General features: G+C 34.9%; 2 protein-coding genes across 2 annotated transcripts; one reads left to right on the top strand and one right to left on the bottom strand.

The window, feature by feature from the left end:
• Positions 1 to 3,291: 3,291 nt before the first annotated feature.
• LOC101888233 (AP-3 complex subunit mu-2) lies at positions 3,292 to 6,785 on the bottom strand. Its single transcript, XM_005176296.4, has 6 exons — positions 6,646 to 6,785; positions 6,499 to 6,586; positions 5,868 to 6,193; positions 4,104 to 4,263; positions 3,592 to 4,044; positions 3,292 to 3,482 (listed from the first exon to the last, which is right to left on the bottom strand). Exons 1-6 carry the CDS (start codon positions 6,678 to 6,680, stop codon positions 3,297 to 3,299), a joined length of 1,248 nt encoding a protein of 415 aa, XP_005176353.1. The 5' UTR covers positions 6,681 to 6,785; the 3' UTR covers positions 3,292 to 3,296.
• Positions 6,786 to 9,466: 2,681 nt separating this feature from the next.
• Positions 9,467 to 10,994, top strand: LOC101888050 (leucine-rich repeat-containing protein 57). The gene is made up of 2 exons (XM_005176295.4): positions 9,467 to 10,055; positions 10,124 to 10,994. Exons 1-2 carry the CDS (start codon positions 9,612 to 9,614, stop codon positions 10,394 to 10,396), a joined length of 717 nt encoding a protein of 238 aa, XP_005176352.1. The 5' UTR covers positions 9,467 to 9,611; the 3' UTR covers positions 10,397 to 10,994.
• Positions 10,995 to 20,113: the final 9,119 nt, after the last annotated feature.

The raw sequence follows: 20,113 nt of genomic DNA, 5'->3' as shown, positions 1-20,113 counted from the left end.
TTTTACAATATTTTTCAATGACAGATTTTCACAGAGCAAGAGTTGAGACCCAGAAGATAGAAAACCAACAAAAAGTATTACATCCACAGAAGGTCTGTTAAAAAAATCCTTACGGCCCTGATTACAAATCGGATGGTTAACTCGTACATATTTCATTTCATCGAACAAGACCTAACTAACATCGTGCGTGCAGCAATGCACGCATTGTACACAAAATAAAAGACAGCCATAAAACCACTGAAAATCTTAAAATAAAATCAACTGAAGAAGATGAAAAAAAAGACAAAATAAAACAAACGTGACAATAGTGTGGCAAACATTACACATTTTTCTCAAGAAGTTATTTCTTAAGTCTTTCGTTTTACACGCCACACACACACACCTTAAATAGGCGTGTTCGTTCGTTCGCTTGCTTACAATGGCTAAATTCATTGAAAAGAAAGAACTATAATTTATTCGCTTTATGATTTTACGAAACGGTAACTTAAATCGCCATGGGCTTTGCTTACAACGTGTGGGGTTCTAATTTATATGCCACCCATGGTTTAAGCTGTAACAGCAGTGAAAACTAAACTATTTTTAGTTTCTTTTTCTTTTCTCATTTCTCATTTTGTAAAAAGCTTTTGTTGGGTGTGTGTCTTGCATTTCTAACGAAATGTTCTTTAAATTTACATGTCTTTGGATTTTGCTTCATTTGTACTTTAATGGACTTTGCCAATCTTAACCCTCGATTTTCATAAAACAAAAATATTTTTTCCAATGTGATTTTCATCTTAATTTACTGTTAAGATATTCATAAATTGTCTATGAATTATTAGGGAGGGTCTACGCTGCTGAAGGGAAAGACTCAGGAGACCTGCCCCCTTCCGCTATGGCTACAACTCTGATATTTTTGAAAAAAAAAGGAATATTTATCAGTTGGGCTCCTCCGAAATGGTTTTTAAGGTATTTTTATGTACGTCCTAGGATAAATGGTTAAATTGAAATATGCAAATGCATTTAATTGTTGCCATACCTAATTGGTTCCAGCTCTTAAAACATTGCAATTACTACATAAATGCTTTATAAAGAAATAGGTTTCTTAACATTTATACTCATCTTATGTTGATTTCATTATACACTCAGCCATATGATTCGAGGGGTATATATCATTTGATACGGCCAAGACGTGCCGTACGTAGACCTTAGGTCTCTTTGGACCAAATCCGTTTCACGACATTTGGAGTCGATCCAGCGATGTCCGTCCGTCCTTCAGTGACCTCCCCCACAAAAGGTCGAAATTTTCAAAACAAAAAAATGTGCTACACAGAAAGAGAAGGGATAATCCAATCTTGTTATAACTTTGCAAATTCTAATATTTGAATCAGTTTTTGATCTTGTGCGAAGATGGGATATATCGGTCCACTCCTTATGGTACCTCCCCCACAAAGTATCAGCATTTTGAATACCCAAAAAGCTCATACAACGCGAAATTAATATCCGATTCCCTTCTTGGCACATATCAACATTTCTATCAACACAAGGTCTGTTATAAAGATGGTGCAGATCGGACCATTGCTTTTGGTACCGCCCCCACAAAGGGTCAAATTTTGAATTACCAAAACGAGCATAAAATCCGAAAAAATCAGGCTCTTTTCAAGTTCCGAACATCCCATAATTTCTACTAATACAAGATCTACTGTGAAGATAGGATATATCGGTCCACTCCTTCTGGTACCATCCCTGGCCTTTAGCTCGTCTCTAGAGATTCCCTGGCCTTCAGGTCGTCTATAGAGACTCCCTGGCTTTCAGTTCGTCTCAAGAGACTCCCTGACCTTAAGCTCGTCCCTAGAGACTCCCTGGCCTTTAGCTAGTCCTTAGAGACTCCCTGGCCTTTAGCTAGTCTCTAGAGACTCCCTGGCCTTCAGCTCGCCCCTAGAGACTCCTGGCCTTTAGCTCGTCTCTCCCGCATAGGGTTCCAGATTTTGAAAAACAAAACACTCAAAGAAAGCGAGGTAAGCATCCAACTCTCTTCAGATTTCACACATACAAACGGTTTTGCTAACACAGGATCTGCTGTGAAGATGATATATTTCTGCGAACCCCTTCTGGAACCTCAACCACATAGGGTCACAATTTTCAATACAAGCCAGCGATTCTTTACAATTTGCTACATCTAAATATTTCTCTCAACCAGAAACCTGAGGTGGATATGGAATTTGTGATTTCGCATAAAATTGGATAAAAATGTTCGATTTCTTTGTGAATTTGCCAATACCAAAAGGTTTATCTATATTATATGAAGTATGGAAATGGAATACTTCGGCCGACTATATCTGGGATCTAACGCCCATTTCAACATTTTCTATAAATTATCACATATCTCATATAAAGTGAAGGAAATAACCAATGTAGTCCAAACCTGGCTGTAGACGAAATGGACAATATTGGACCATTGCTTTGGAACCTACTCCATATTTGAATAATCTTAATAGAAGTCTAAATATATTAAAATAATCGAACATTGACTGATACATCTGTCGGCAAAGCCAACTGATACTTTTTAACTTTTTAACTTTTGTTTTCAAACAAATGAATTGAAATATATATAATAAATAAATAACCTCGTCTTTTAATCATGGTTGTACCTTCAACTGCGATTGAGAACATACTATCATGGCCAGTTGAAATGGACCGGAGATATTAAAGAACGATTAACAAGCGTTCTAGTCTGCAAACAACTCAAATCTTTACACTTAAGATATCCGCAGATATTGCAGATAAAAGAAATGTTGATCATCAATCACAATGTTTAAAAAAATGTTATGTTAAAACCACAATGTTTTTACAAAATCTTTGTAATCTTTGTAAAAATTTCTTCCTCATATAATCATAAAATCCTTTTCATATTAATATTTTTGAATATTAAGCCTTCGATGCAAAAAAATTTATGTAAACTTACCTTGACTGATGATCAATAATAATATGAATTGTTCCTTGAACTTAATGATTGTTGATTGATGACTTTAAATGGAAACTTGAATTTTATGTAATGTGAATTTTTCTTGATTGATGTTGATTGGAGAACAAAAAATGCATTATAATTCTTGATGTTCTACAAAACAAAAGAGAACGCCATTGATGGCTTAAAATTAATTAAAGATTTTTAATTAAGATATTTTTTTGTTTATTTTTTAACATTTACCTTAAATAGGAAATTTTGTTCTTAAAATTAAGAAAATTTGTGTTAGTTTTAAATAAGAAATGCCAATAGAATTATTTAGAAGCCGTATTATGTTTTGTCATTTGTTCTGTGTTTACATTCGGACTTGGAATTTGCCAGCCTTTGTAATATATTTAACACCTTTGAAAGGTTTATACTTTTCACCGTACATATCTAAACGATTGACTTTAAGTCCGGATACAGCCATTTGTGAGATGGTAAATTGCACGTTTATGGTGGGATTGGATCCCAAACTAGGTGTGCCCGGAGGAATGGAGACCTGAAATGGCAAACATAAATTATTAAAAATATATTGTAAAAATGGAATTATTGCTCCTGGTTAGTGTTATAAATTTTAAAACATTTAAATTTCAAACAACAAAACTTACCGTTCCCCTAATGTTGGGTAAATTGGTAACATCTATGCGCCCGACTTCCCAGATCAATGTCTTCGATACCGAATCAAATGTATATTTTCCTTGATTTGGTGTCAATATACAATTCAAAACACACTTGGGCATAGCGATTTCCAGTTTTACCTTATCCACCGCACGACCCATAAGGGTACGTGTACCTACAGTTAAATCCAAACGTCCTTGTTCACCAGTTTTTATGGAGAAATTATGACGTATATAAATTGGTATAGCCACCACAGATTGTGAGCTAATGTGATAGGACATTAAACGGAAATTACCATCGGGTGGTATAAAACTCAACAAACGTTCTGCTTCCCAACGTTTGAAACGTACACAGGGATGGAATGAAACATCATCGAATAAACGTGGATTCATAAAGGACAGTGTGAGATCTGGCATTCCCGACAATTTGATACAGCAATCAATCTACGACAAAAAATATTTCGTTAGGCATTATCTCAAGAGAAGCATTTTCATGTACATACATATCCTTGAATTTCAGCAAATACCGTTGATCCAGATTTATCAATTATAGCATCAACTTCTTCTATAACATCAAAGTAGGCCTCATTGTTTGTGTAACGCACGCCACTTCTCCTCCATGGAATGGCGGATAATTGTCCTTGGGGCAAAGTTGTGCTAACACTGAAAAACATAAAAAAATATAAAAACAAGTAAAAAAGCTGTTCAATACCCTCCACCATCTGGAACGAATTTTTCATTTTTCAAAAAACAAAATCCGTTAAAAATTCTATTAAAATCCTAAAAATACCGATTGTAGCCGTTTTATTAGGGTATATACGACGACGTGGACCGGCATAGGCAATTTTTGCCAAAAGCTATTACAATATTCAAATGCGAAACTTGAAAAAATGGGTAAATAATGTAGCTTAAATTCTTAAAATACGGAATATAGGGAGGTACCATTATATGGGGGATATACCAAAACGTGGACCTGTGCAGACAATTTAAGTCATAGGCTGTTGTATCCATTTAGAACTTCAAATACCAAATTTCAAACAATTCCGGTGAATAATTTCTCTAAAATCGTCAAAATACCGAAATATTGTTAGGTACCGTTGTATGGAGCTATACGAAGACGTGAATCTGGACAGACAATTTTCTGTCATAGACTGTAGTATCCATTACGAACTTAAATACTAAATTTAAAGATCTCCGGTGAATAATTTCGCTAAAATCATCAAAATACCGAATATCGGGAGGCGCCGTTATATTTGGGCTATACCAAAACGTGAACCTGCATGGCCCATTTTCAAAACCAAAAGTCCTGAAGACATAATAAACATTTGAGTAAAATTTTATCAACCTACTTCATTTCGTTCGGAAGCTAGAGTGAATTTCATAGACGGACATCGCTAAATCGACATAGAATTTTAATCTGATCAAGAATATATACACTTTGTGGGGTCTAAAATGTATTTATCGGGGTGTTACAAACGGAAAGGATAGGCTGATTAATGCAATATTTTAGAAACTAACAAAAATTAACAATGAGCTAAAACCCTTGTTTACTTTTGCGATAGATCGATGCCAAGTACGAAATGTTGTTATACGGAAATTATAGGTTGCGACTGTAAGGTGTTGATAAGTTTTGGCTGAGCAGTATAAGTGGTATTTATTTATGGTAATTATTTTGCGATTCGGGCGCATTATGAATAGTGGCGTTCGCAACATCCTGATCTCAGTTGTACCCAAAATCACTTTCATTTGTCAAAGCTGCTCTAATTCTTTTCTTTTTACTTTTCTTACATGCCTTGGCAGAGGTTGCTTATTGATCAGATAATGTTTAGTAAGTAATGTTTCTAACACTTAAACAAGTATTGCATTGGCGAGTTTTATTGTGCACGCCTTTGCCTCCTCATATAGATGAAACACAGATGTGATGAAACTGCATCTTGGGACAGCGTTTTAATAGAATTGAATAATTCTCCATTGCTTTGAGCTGACATTGGCATAGACCAACCTTTGGCATTATAAAAGGCCACAATTGTTTTCGTATCAGCTCCCCAAAAGCTGCCGACAAGTGATTTGTATCTACTAAGGTCTTTGGGTAGCTTATGGTCGGAATTCATTCTAAGGTTATATCAACTACTTCTGCCTGAGGAAATACTGAAATTAAATCTTTATATTATAGGTATTCAGATTGATTTTCGAGTGGACAACAACGATTCAACTATTTATATGGGAATACTACATCATGATTCGTTTGTCCCTTGAAATATACTTACTTACTCTTGCCGGTCACAGTATTGGCAATTGTCCGCAAAATATTTGGTGGTTTTATCAACTCCTTTAGAATATTACTTTCAGTAGCCAATGGAAAGCCGTTATCTAACATTTCATCCAAAAGTTCATAGACCAGAACATAGTTTTCCTTGATTATCGACTCGGAACAGTCTCCAAAATAGTCTTCAAATGTGTCTATGACACGATGTAAAAATTCAATAACAAACAATGGTGGCACTTCTTGTTTGCAGGCGGCCACCAATGAAATGCCTTTACGTTGAACCGTAATTAAGTAGTAATGGGGTGTAGGAATTACGGGAGGCACATCCTGAAATAGAAGAAAATAAATGGAATTGTATGTTGGTCACAATATATGTATAATTACAATGAATAAGGTATTGTAAAGGATATATTGGGTCAGGGTGTTTAAAATTTAATAGGTTCAACATCGATGTTAAAAATTAACTGTGGAAAGTATAGATTCCCTTTACAAGAAAATTGAAATTGCAGGAGCAATTTCAATACGATTCCAATAGTCTGAGCTACAATTTGCAAGAAATGTTAGGGCCGTATTATCGACCTTTTACATTTAATAATCGCTTCATTAGTACTAATCATCATTTTCCAACTTACATTTTGGGAATTCCTTTGGGCATCCAAGAAATAGTCACATACGGAACGGGACACAACTGAACGCCAATGTTTTTCAAGAAAAACATCCCTGCCACAATAAAGAATAATAAAATCAATGATTCCGAAATAATCGTTCGCAACTCTCACCCACTATTGTTTACAATAAACACACTGTGTATCATTTTCCACTATTTTTAACAATATTTATCCAATTTTCCTAGATTTTCAGACTCTAAACAAAAAATTTGCCAACAAATTAGAGATGATAATATCGATAACCTATTTTATTGGTTAATAGTTATTATCGATGGATGGTTGTTTTTTTATCGATATTATCGTGTGAAGTGCCAGTACTATCCATACGTTTACAAAGAAGAGTAAAATTAAGTTCAGGTAAGAAGAGTATGGACCATGGTAGAAGAATACAGGTAGTCGCATCGACACAGCTGCTGAGACAATGAACTGTCAAACCGATTTTGATATTGAAAATCGTGAATGAAAAATTATTGAAATTTGTAAAAATTGTTCAAAAATACATATCATTACAACGTCCGATTTTCGTCGTATAAGACTTATTTTTGACAAAGCACTTAAAAATTGTTGACATATCAGTGTTCCCAAGCGTAGATGCATCTACCTATATTCTTCTACCATGGTATGGACAAATAAATTATATGTTCTCATACTTTTTTAAAGGTATATCCATAGTAAACTCAAAAACGTTAAGTCGTATCAAATCAGATTATCCTCCTCTGTATTTTCTGTAATTTACCTTGTAATTTTTCACTGTTTAAAAGACAGGTTCCCATCTCCGATTTCCGTGTATTCAAAAGATATATAAACAAGTAAAAAAGCAGCTGAGTTCGGCCGGGAAGAACTTTTAATACCTTCCACCATTTGAAAGGAACTTGAAAAATTTCAAAAAACTTCCAGAAATTACACTTAAATGAAGAATGTTATATTGAGACTATACGAAGACGTGGACCTGCTTACGAATTTTTTTAGCGTAGGCTGTAGTACCAATTACGAACTTAAAATACCAAATTTGAAAACATTCCAAACGTGAACCCACATTCGATTTTTTATACCCTCAGCCATATGGCTACAGAGGGTATATATCATTTGATACGGCCAAAACGTGCCTAGTCGAAATAACGGTTTTAGACCCTAGGTCTCTTTGGACCAAATCCGTTTCAGAACATTTGGAGTCGATCTAGCGATGTCCGTCCGTCCGTCCGTCTGTCTGTCTGTCTGTCTGGCTGGCTGGTGCGCACGATAACTCTCGAAGGGAGTATCCGATTTGGTCCAAATTGGCTACAACGTAATATTTTTGTCAAACTTAGATCGAGTTCGGAGATGGGCAATATCGGTCCACTCCTTCTGGTACCTCCCACAAAAGGTCGAAATGTTCAAAAATATATTTTTTGCACAGGAAGAGGAAGGATAATCCGAATTCGCTCCAACTTTGCAAATCCTAATATTTGCCTCAGTGCTAGGTCAGGTGTGAAAATGGGCAATATCGGTCCACTCCATCAAGTACCTCCGCCACAAATGGTCAAAATTTTGAATAATTACAACTCTCATAAAATGTTCGATTGTCTTCAAATTTCACACATCCCAATATTTATATTAACCCAAGGTCTGGTGTTAAGATGAACAATATCGGTCCACTCCTTCTGGTACCTCCCCCACAAAAGGTCAAAATGTTCAAAAAATATATTCTTTGCACAGAAAGAGAAAGGATAATCCAAATTTGCTTCAACTTTGCAAATCCTAATATTTGCATCAGTGCTAGGGCAGGTGTGGAAATGGACAATATCGGTCCACTCCATCAAGTACCTCCCCCACAAATGGTCAAAATTTTGAATAATTACAATTCTCATAAAATGTTATGTAAGAGTCCAACTGTCTTCAAATTTCACACATCCCAATATTTATATTAACCCAAGGTCTTGTGTTAAGATGAACAATATCGGCCCACTCCTTCTGTTACCTCCCCACAAAAGGTCGAAATTTTCAAAAAAAAAAAAAAACAAATTTTTTGCACAGAAAGAGAAAGGCTAATCCGAATTTGCTCCGACTTTGCGAATCCTAATATTTGCGTCAGTGCTAGGACAGGTGTGAAAATGGACAATATCGGTCCACTCCATCAAGTACCTCCCCCACAAAATATTGAAATTTTGAGTACCCATGAAGATCATAAATCGCCAACATCCGATTCCATTTAGACTTGGCATAATCTTAACACTAGTCAAAATATATATTTAGATAATCGAACATAGGCTGAGGGTATATCTCTGGCGGCAATACCGACTGATACTTTTTAACTTGTTTTTTTTTTTTTGTCATAGGCTGTAGTACCCATTATGAACATTAAATACGAAATTTGTTACGATTCCGGTGAATAATATCGCGCAAGTCATAAAAATACCGAGTATCAGAAGCTACCGTAATATGGGGGCCATACGAAGACGTGGACCTGCATACATAAGTTTTTGTCATAAGCTGTAGTACCTATTACGAACTTTAAATATGAAATTTAAAATATCTCCAGTAAATAACGTCGCTGAAATCATGAAAATACCGAATATCGGGAGGTACGGTTATATGTGGGCTATACGAAAACGTGGCCCATTTACGAACTTAACCTGCCTACTGGTAAACATGCATGTATACCAAATTTTAGCCTTCTATCTCAATTCGTTCGAAAGATTACAACAGACAGTCACATGGACATAGCTAGATCGTATTAGAATTTTACTTTGATCCAGGATATAAAAACTTTGTAGGGCCTATTAAAAATATTGCGAAGAGTAGAATGGTGGGTGGATGGTATAAAAAGAGTGGTGACGGCTTACCCTTAAATATGAGTGGCGGCGGAATGTCGCCGTTTATTAATTGACTTGCCCCCCTCTGTTCTATGGGCAATCGTTGCTTTTGTTTTGATTTTTTACCTTTATCACACATTCTCTTTTTAGTTATCGTTTCTAAAAACTTTGCATCTGGTAGAGGATTGGTCACATTCCCAACACCCATCCTTAAAATTTAATCATTTTTAATAATTAATTTAACAACAAACAAATCAATATCGCAACTAACGCCGAGTGGGGACCATGGGAAACAAACAAATAAAACAACATTTGGAAACGGCACAAAAGACGGGAATATTGAAGATTAGTTTGCAACGTTTACAGGAACTACCACCGCAGCTGAAAAATTATCCAAATGTTTTGAAAACATTGGATTTGTCACAAAATCGTTTTGAGAAAATTCCCGATGAAATTTGGCGATTTACGTTGATTAAACATTTCAATATGAGTGGGAATCGTATTGTCGATGTACCTGATGCACTGGGCGAGCTGATCAAATTGGAGGTGTTGCTGCTAAATGACAATATGATTGTGAGGATCCCGCGTACTTTGTCAAATTGTCAAAACCTAAAGACTGTAAATTTAAGTCACAATCAATTGACTGAATTTCCTGTGATGTTCTGTGGGCTCAAACATTTGGATGTTTTGGATTTGTCACGCAATAAGATCACCGCAGTTCCAAGTGAGGTAATTTTTGGTTTGGGAATTGTACTTATACAGAGACAATTTAAATTCTATAATTTAATGTTCCTTAGGTGGGCACATTACGTGTTACGGAGTTGAACCTGAATCAAAATCAAATTTCTGTGCTGGCTGAAGAGATTGCCGATTGTCCAAAGCTAAAAACGTTGCGTCTGGAAGAGAATTGTCTACAGGCTAATGCCTTTACACCACGTATACTTAAGGAATCAAAAGTATGCAATCTATTTGTCGACGGCAACCTATTTAATCCCAAAGAATTCAATCAACTCGATGGCTATGATGAGTATATGGAACGTTACACTCAAGTCAAGAAGAAAATGTATTAGGATGTGGTATTTTTGTTTTGTTTTGAGGGACAACTTAAAGTACGGTGGCACCTATTAAATGTTTTATGAATATATATATACACCCAGGACAAGGTTCAAAGTAATAATATTGTTATGAATGTTATTGAAAATAGCAATAACAAATAACCTTGTAATGGGATTAGAGGCGAAAAACTCATACTGGTGTACATACGATAGTTGTCCTTATTTTTTTTTTTTTAGTTTGTTTTCTTAGTATCGAAGTAAATAATCTATAAATAATCACTTGATATAGAATAAATGCAATTTAAGACAAAATACGAAACATATGACTCAAGCACAACCGCCATTGTTGGCCAGTCAACGATACTGCTTTTTTGTTAGCTCTTCACTATGGGTAATAAAACTTAAATAAATATTTGGATCATCATTCATTATTAAATTTTTTCTTAGCACATGTGATCGTCGTATGTATGTCGCCTGATTATCTTTGATATCTATTTTATTTGTATGCATGTATTTAGCTCTATATATTTTATTAAAATTTTATAAAATATATTATTGTATTTATTACAATCTACTGGAAATAAAATGAATTAATAGTCAATGTGAAACAAAAGGCTACCTGGAGAAAATTGCCTTACGCAATTTCTTGTTCTACTTTTTACATATGATAGATTTCGCTTATCCAAAAATCCTTCACAAAACTAATTATAATAAAATCATGTCACTTTTGACTAGAAATTGATTTTTTGGAGCACAAATGTTTAATAAGGATCGTGTCGATCGGAACAAAATATCCTGATTTTCACCAAGTTAAGGGCATATCAAATTCCGGAGAATTGCGTGGTTGTACCGTGGTGCTACGACATTTTTTTAATATTTGTAGGCGTTGTTGTTTTTTAATGTGTCTGTAGGACAGAGTTTCGGATTCCAAGAGGAATTTCAGTCAAAAGTTGTATGAAGGTAGCCGTGTCATGATCTTCCACAGGAGAAGGTTTAAGTAATGACGGAAGGTCCGAAGTGTGTATTCGAAAATGAAGCCTAGTCACACCTTGGCAAATTTTTAACGAAAGAGGATTTCGACTAAGGTCAATTTACACAGAATGCTTAATAATCTTTAAACTGTGATCTAACAGACAAGGACTCTATTTTCCCACTGTTTTATTAATTATTATATCGTCGACTTTACACTCAAAAATGTAAGATGTAGTGTTTACAAATTAACATGGACAGACGGATGGGCGGACATACATAGCTAGATCGACTCAGCTCGGCAGATCCATATATCCTTTCCTATGTCGAGGACCAATATTTCGGGGTGTTACATAATTTTTAGCCCAATCAAACTTATAATACTCCAACACATAGTGTTGTAGGGTACAATGATATCGACTTCAATCGTAAGTGTGCATGAGATCCATATAAATATTCTTCCAACAATGTAGTTTTCAGTAAAATATTAGCTTCAGATCAATGAGGAGGACCCGGTCTTAACAGCTTTTTAACTTTATTCCAAATACTATTTACTTTAAAGTTATTAATAAACTTCAGCAAAAGTTTCAATATTTCCCAATATACGAAAATATCAGAGTTTTATTCGTCCAAGGTGTCAACTTAGCCCATTCTGTAACAACAGTGGGCAAATATTTTTTTTTCAAATTTTAATATATTTTTTCTGTTTTACGGAGAGACATCTATTGACAGGAAAGTTCATTATTGATTCTGTTTCAGATTTGTGTCTGGGCTGGCCGTTATTACACACATTCACAATAGTCGATAAGTGTGAATAATTATTAAAGCCGTAAGGTATGCTTTAATAAAATAAAAAATATTTTCCTATTTTGTAAGTATGGTACAACAACATTGCACAAATTTTCAATAACATCATAAGCATGAGACGTAAAACCAAGCGAGCCTTAATCTCTTTCAAACATATATCAATATTGGAGATAGGCTTATATTTTCGACCATAGTGTATTTCCTGAAAAATCAATTTCTTCTCCCTTGCAATCGCACATCCAATGAGCGATTTTGAGTCCTCAACAGAAAGTAAGTTGCAAATAAGCAAAATATTAAGTTTGCTGAATAACACGAGCTCGGTCAGCAGTCCAATTGTTAAAACAATCATATGTCTACATAGGGTATATATCATTTGATAAGGTCAAAACCTGCGTCATCGAAATAACGGTATTAGTAGGTCCCTTAGGACCAAATTCGTTTCAGGACATTTGGAGTCGATCTAGGCGTGTCCGTCTGTCTGGCTGATGTGCACGATAACTCTCGAAAGAAGTATCCGATTTGATCCAAAATGGTACATCGTAAAATAGTTGTCAAACTTTGATCGAGTTCGGAGATGGGCAACGTGGTTCACACCTTCTGATAGATCCCCCACAAAAGTTTAAAATTTTCACAGAAAATAATTTACTACATGGAACACTAAAGGATAACCTTGTACAAACTTAGCAAGTCCCACTATTTGTATCTGTTTGTTATCTTTATTCTTGAAAGGAAACTTAATGTATATATTTACGAAACAAATCAAACATTTCACAAGGGTTGATAAATGTTACTTCAAACATATACATGTTGTATGGCGGATAACCAACTTCAACAGTATCAATTCTATGACAGGTGCGAAAATGGACAATATCGGCCCACTCCATTATGTACCTCCCACACAGAGGGTCAACATTTTCAGTATTTATAACTGTTATGAAATGTGAAATAAGCATTCAATTTTCTTCAAATTTCTCACATTTTAATATTTCTACTAGTACAAAATCTGATGTGAACATGGAAAATATCGATCCACTTCCTATGGTACCATCGCCACAAAGGGGTCAAAATTTGAATAACCATAAAGCTCATAAAATGCGATGTGTGCTTCCAATAACTTTTAAATTTGGTATTTATTGCAATCAACACAAGACCAGGTGTGAAGGTGGAATGCACCGGACCACAACTTCTAGCTCCTCCCCCACAAAGGGTCAAAATTTTGAATAATTACGACTCTTATGAAATGTGATGTAAGAGTCCGATTGTCTTCAAATTTCACACATTCGAATATTTTTACTAACCTAAGGTCTGGTGTGAAGATGGGCAATATCGGTCGACTCCTTCTAATACCTCCCCCACAAAAGGTCGAAATTTTCAAAAATATATTTTCTGCACAGAAAGAGAAACGATAATCCTTATTTTCTCCAACTTTGCAAATCCTAATATTTGCATCACTGCTAGGTCAGGTGCGAAAATGGACAATATCGGTTTACTCCATCACGTACCTCCCCCACAAACGGTCAAAATTTTAAATAATTACAACTCTTATAAAATGTGTATTGAATTGTGACATCCCAATAATTTTATTAATCCAAGGTCTGGTGTTAAGCTGGAATACATCGGTCCACTCCTTTTGGTACCTTCTTCACAAAGTGTCAAAATTTTGAATATTCATGGAGTCCATAAAATGCGAAATTATCATCTGACTCCATTCAGACTTGGCACAACTGAATATTTCTATCAACACAGGATCTGTTATAAAGGCTGTAAAGATTGGACCATTTCTTCTGGTACCTCCCCCACAAAGGGTCAAAGTTTAGAATAACCAAAGCGTTTAAAAAATCCGAAATAAGCATCCGGTTCCCTTCATATTTCACACATCCCATTATTTCCACTAACTAAAGATCCGCTGTGAAGATGGGATTTATCGGCCCACTTCTTCTGGTACCACAATTTTGAATATCTATGAAGCTCACTAAAGTTGTCCAAAAGTTGAGACTTTATGAGAGAGTAATGTCCCCTTGTTAAACAAAGGCTGATCTAGACAAAGAGAAAACCATTTCATTTTGTGAATTGGACACCGATGCTATAAACAGTCCTACTCAAATCGGCGTGCTAGCACATGAGCCAAAAAAATATATATTTAAGAGAACAATAACAATTCTATTTTTCTTTATATTTATCCATTCATTACAATTGTTTTTAAACCTGGATGTTTTGCAAAATTATTAATAAACCTAATTAAACCTAATTAAACACTAAACACTGTTTTTTTTTTGTTAATTGAAAAAAAAATGAGAAAAAGTGGACTGTTGAGCGAGTTTTTGGTTTTTTTAGCACCACTGCTATAAAGCCACCTTCAGCTTATCTAGAAAGACTTCATTCACCTCGTTTAGAAAGTTCAGTTCCTCTAGACATGTTTTAAAAAAATTTCGTTTACATCAAAAGGTCAAAGCAATTAACACCGAGTTAAGATGCAAAACTCGTTTGTTTAATGAAAAAGTTAGAATATTTGTTTTTGTTTTTTTTTTTTAATTTCTTGGAATATCGTTGACCGCTTACGTCGAATTTGTTTACATTGAATATATATTATATAATATATATATTTAAATATATACGTCAGTTAAATTGCGGAAAATAACCAAAAAAACAATATAATTCGATTCGATTTCGACAAAATTCGATGGACAAAAATAAACATTGTTTGAAAAATATTTATAGGTCAAGAAATAAACTGTTCTGTCTCTGAGGGGTTGATGAGGTAGATGAGTCCCGAACCAGTTCTCATCTCGTCGGAGAATTAAATAAGATTGTTTTTTGTTAATATCTAATTCATTAATTAATAATAATATTGAATCAGCAAACGTGTGACTTCTGTTGTGGTTGATCTATAAAGCAAGATTGATTGAGGCAGACAGAAAGGAAAATTACTCGAAATTATTTTTTTTTTTAAATGTTTAATTGAAATTTTTAACAAAAATGCTTTACTTTTGCGTCAATAAAAATAATTCCATCGATGAAAATAAAAATAAATGCGACAGATGTAATGAATTATGAAGAAAAAATAATAAATAAATAAAAAATGATAAAAAAGCAAATTAACAATTTTTACAATCTGTGTGGGGTCTTGTCAATCAGATTGAATGATTTTTTTCGATATTTAGAACAGTTTTAATTTAATTTGGTGGAAAACGAGCTTTTTGCCAACTATGAAAACTCTCTTAGTCGGGTATTGCCGACGGATGTATACCCTCAGCTTTTGTCCGATTATTTAAACATATTTTGGCATCCGTATTTATTATTTATCATGTTGAGCCTTTATAGTGGATGTTCCGAAGGAGTTGGCCAATATTGTCCAAATCCCCTCTGATATATGTCTGATATAAATATTACACCGAGCCATGTTTGGACTATATCACTTGATATGAGATATGTGATAATTTTTAGATAATGTTGGGATGCCAGATATAGTGGATCGATTCATCATATATCACTTCATCTAATATTAATAAAAAATATTGGGACCTGCAAAATATAAAGAAATCAAACATTGATCTCAAATTTATGGGAAATTTTAACTTTTTGTTGAGGAGGAGGTATCAGAGGGAGTGGGCAGAAAAATTAATTCACATCACATCTCTAGTTTAGGGAAATAGTAATATATACCAGGTTTGAATAGAAACGCTGACTTGTTTCGCAAGTTATGAGAGATTTAAGTATTTAAATTGTGATCTTTTGTGGAGGAGGTACCACAAGCTGTAGGCCGATATCATATTCCCACAATATCTTGTGTTAGTAGAAATATTGAGATGTGTTGGGGAGATACCAGAGTAGATCGATTTTCATCTTCACACCAGATATTGTGTTAATAGATTGGGATGTGAGAAATTTCAGTCGGATGCTCCTTTCGTATTTCATTAGGGATATAATAATTCAAAATGACCCGTTGTGGGGAGGTACCAGAAGGTGTGGTCCGATTTCTACCATCTTTATAACAGATCTTGTGTCGATGGAAATATTGAGATGTTCCAAGTCTGAATGGAATCGGATGTTAATTTCACGTTTTATGCGCTTCGTGGACATTCAGAATTTTTTCCTTTTGTGGGGGAGGTACCAGAAAAAAGTGGACTGATATATCCCATCTTCACAGAATATCTTGTGTTAGTAGAAATATTGAGATGTGTGAAATTTGAAGAGAATCAGATGCTTATTCCTCGTTTTATGAACTTCATGGATAATCAAAATGTTGACCTTTTGTGGAGGAGGTACCAAAAGGAGTGGACCGATATATTCCATCTTCACACCAGACCTTGGGTTAAAACAAATATTGTGATGTGTGTAATTTCAAGAGAATCGGATGCTCTTTCGGAATTGATAATCATTTTGGTTATTCAAAACTTTGACTCTTTGTAGGGGAGGTACCAGAAGGAATGGTCGAATCTCTACCATCTTTATAACAGATTTTGTATTGATAGAAATATTAAGACGTGCCTAGTCTGAATGGAATCGGATTTTAATTTCATGTTTTATGAGCTTCAAGAATATTCAAAATGTTGACCCTTTGTGGGGGGAGGTACTTGATGGTGTGGACCGATATTGTCCATTTTTGCACCTGACCTAGTACTGATGCAAATATTAGGATTTGCAAAGTAGGAGCAAAATTGGATTATCATTTCTTTTTCTGTGCAGTAAATTATTTTCTTTGAAAATGTTAACATTTTGTGGGGGAGGTACCAGAAGGAGTGGACCGATATTTCCGAACTCGATCTAAGTTTGGATCAAATCGGATACTCCCTTCGAGAGTTATCGGGCGCAACAGCTAGACAGGCGGACGGACGGACATCGCTAGATCGACTCAAAATGTCCTGAAATGGATTTGGTCCAAAGAGACCTAGGGTCTACAACCGTTATTTCGATGAGACATGTTTTGGCCGCATCAAATGATGTATACCCTCTTTAGCTATATGGCTGAGGATATACAAATTATTTTATGCTTGACAATGGGATCTCAATTAAGAACGACATATTATAAGTACTTTCAATTTCAATTACATAAACACGAACCTCAGTAGACGCAAGCATCTAAGGAGGCCATTGTCACTTTGTCTGGCAGGCCATTGAAATGAAGCGTTTAGACTGGCACGCGCAATTAAATACCGACTTCCGGTTGTTTTCAAAAGTAGGGTAGTGGATCCAACTTTTTATTTGGGTTATTTTATGATCTTTAAGATCCTGTCAATTTTCTTTTTACCTTTTGTTGTAAAGGTTCTATTGAAAGTGAAAATAATGAAAGGAAATGAGATGAACGAACGCCTGTTCTAAACAAATGCTCCGTGGAAGACTTCCGTTCAACAAGTGTTTTTTCAAAATAAAACCAAAATTAAAAGGCATCACCGGGCGCATAAAATTATAGACCAATGAACGATGAGTTCTAAAGTTCATTTTAAATGAATGTGAAACAAAATAAACCAAAAAAAAAAAAATACAAAAAGAGAGAAACAAAGAAATTCAATTTAAGGTAGCCAGGAAAAATATCAAATTCGAATAATGAGACAGCAAAATAAAATACTCGCGCATAATTTTCTAACGAATGTCCAATTGAACTTCAAACAACATAGAATACTCTGTTGAAATCATTAACACTGGGGCGTGAGGCCGGAATATATTTAAATATTATGTTTTTCATCAATGACCTACGTTCACCATTTGAATTCTAATATATTTTGGAAGAAAGCTTCACAGTTTTACGAACATAATAAGAATACTTTTGAGCTGACAGAAAAATTGTCTTCGAATTACAAAGCAATGGCCTTGATGATGACGTTATTGAAAAATATTAACACAAAATGTTTTTAATTGCTTAAAATTACTTCAAATTTTGTGGGTATTTGTCTCCGACCTACCAGAAACGACTCAGGATTGCACGATGAACATTGACGTTTTATAATACATTTACATACATCATTATCGTGTAGTGAAATATACCTGTCAATTGATTGTCCGAACATATCAATCGACTTTGATTTTTATTGCGATGTGTTTTTTGCTCACAGCTTACACTTGTTTTTCAAGACAACTTGTTTTGTGTACCTCTAAGATTTTAGATTTGGGAGTGACAATTTCTAAACACAATGGTTTTTATTTAAAAATCCAGGACCAGAGACTTTATCTTGGTAGGACACTTTGGGATCAGGTCACCTCCGACGAGGCTATTTTTAAACCCTCCGCAATACAATGGAGGATGTATAAACTTTGTCATTCCGTTTTTAACTCCTCCAAATACTCATGTCAGACCCAACAAAGTGTATATATTCTTGATCAGCGTAAAATTCTATAGCAATGTCCATCAGTCTGTCCGGAAATCGCTCTAGTTTGACGATTTATGTCACGGTGTTTACCGGAAATTTTTTAAATTTGAAATTTGAAGTTCCTAATGGGTAATATATCCTATGATAGAAAATTGTCCATTTGATATATATGGGAGCTATATCCAAATCTGATCCGATCTTGATAAAATAGGCAAAGATATTTCTGAGCTGTTTTCATATATTTCCCTGAATATCGCTGTTACGGGGTGCATATTACGGCTGTGGGTAACAAATATAACAAATCGGATGAACAATATATATGGAAGCTATAGCTATATCTGAACCGATCTTCGCCAAATTTGACATACTACCTTCAATTTCGTCGTAAGTGCCAAATTTCATCTCATTTGGGCCAATACTAGACGTTTTGTGCACAATAAAAGGTAAATTCAACGAAGTTATATATGGAAGATATATCCAAATTCGAACCGATCTCGATAAAATTTAGCAAAGGTATTTCTGAGCTGTATTTAATATATTTCCCCAAATATTGTTACAGAGCTATAGCTATACCTGAACCGATTTCGATCAAATTTGGCATATTTATATTCAGGCCTAATTTGGTTGTATGTGCAAAATTCCATACTATTCGGGCTGATATTACACGTTTGGTGCACAATAAAAGGCAAATCGGACGAAGATATATATGGGAGCTATATCTACATTTTTACCGATTATCTCCAATTTCAATAGGGTTCGTCCTTGGGCCAAACAAATGATTTGTGCAAAATTTCATCTGGATCGGGCAATAAATGCGAACTGTACTTTGTTCACAAAAATACATGGACAGACGAACGGACAGACATATATAAATAGACTCAGAATGTGATTCTATGCAGATCATCAAAAGGAACTATGGGTCTATCTCGTTTCCTTTTGCCTGTTACAAACAAATGTACAAAGACATAATACCCTGACCACCTTGTGATGTAGGGTATAAATATAGACTCAAAAGAGCTAAAGAGTTGCTTCGCTTGGCCGAAATTCGTGAACTGCCGAATTTGGTTTTCTCCGATGAGAAAGCATTCGTTGTCCAGCAATTTTTCAACAAACAAAATGATAGCACTCAGCACGCGCCACCCAAGAATGGTTACAAAATGAGGTTCCTCGCTTCATTTCCAGTGCACAATGGCCACCAAAATCTCCGTATACCAATCCGTTGGACTATTCTGTCTGGAGTATTTTGGAAAGCAAGGTTGGCAGCAAAAAATACCAACGTGTCGATCACCTCAAGCAAGCGCTTCGTCGGGAATGCGCCAAAATACCGCAGAGCAACATTCGGGCAGAGTGTGACAGTTTCATTCGTCATTTGAAGGCCATAATTCGTGCCAAAGGTGATAAATTCGAACAAATCTAAACTTTTTGAAAAAATTGATGCTATTTCCGACATTTTTCATTTTCATTCAATAAAATTTAAAAAAAAAATAAATAAATAAAAATTATGGTGTTGACGTTTTAAAATTTCTGTTTATTTCAGCCTGTATATATACTTTATGGGATCTATGACGAATCTTTAAAGGTGTTACAAGCAAAATGACAAATTTAATATACCCTCCTTTCCAATTCCAAAGGGTTTGGGTTCCCAGGCCAA

This window comes from Musca domestica, unplaced genomic scaffold (assembly GCF_030504385.1).
Source record: "Musca domestica strain aabys unplaced genomic scaffold, Musca_domestica.polishedcontigs.V.1.1 2, whole genome shotgun sequence".
NCBI lineage: Eukaryota > Metazoa > Arthropoda > Insecta > Diptera > Muscidae > Musca > Musca domestica.
Note: the sequence above shows the minus strand (reverse complement) of the source record. Positions and strands in the feature narration are given on the sequence as shown.

Bases quoted from the DNA above. Each gene is read 5' to 3' on its own strand.
- LOC101888050 (XM_005176295.4), top strand. From the start codon at position 9,612: ATGGGAAACAAACAAATAAAACAACATTTGGAAACGGCACAAAAGACG. The intron at 10,056-10,123 runs GTAATTTTTGGT...AATGTTCCTTAG, and splicing joins TCACCGCAGTTCCAAGTGAG to GTGGGCACATTACGTGTTAC.
- LOC101888233 (XM_005176296.4), bottom strand. From the start codon at position 6,680: ATGATACACAGTGTGTTTATTGTAAACAATAGTGG. The intron at 4,264-5,867 runs GTAAGTATATTT...TATGTTTTTCAG, and splicing joins ACTGTGACCGGCAAGAGTAA to TGTTAGCACAACTTTGCCCC. The intron at 3,483-3,591 runs GTAAGTTTTGTT...TTGCCATTTCAG, and splicing joins TACCCAACATTAGGGGAACG to GTCTCCATTCCTCCGGGCAC.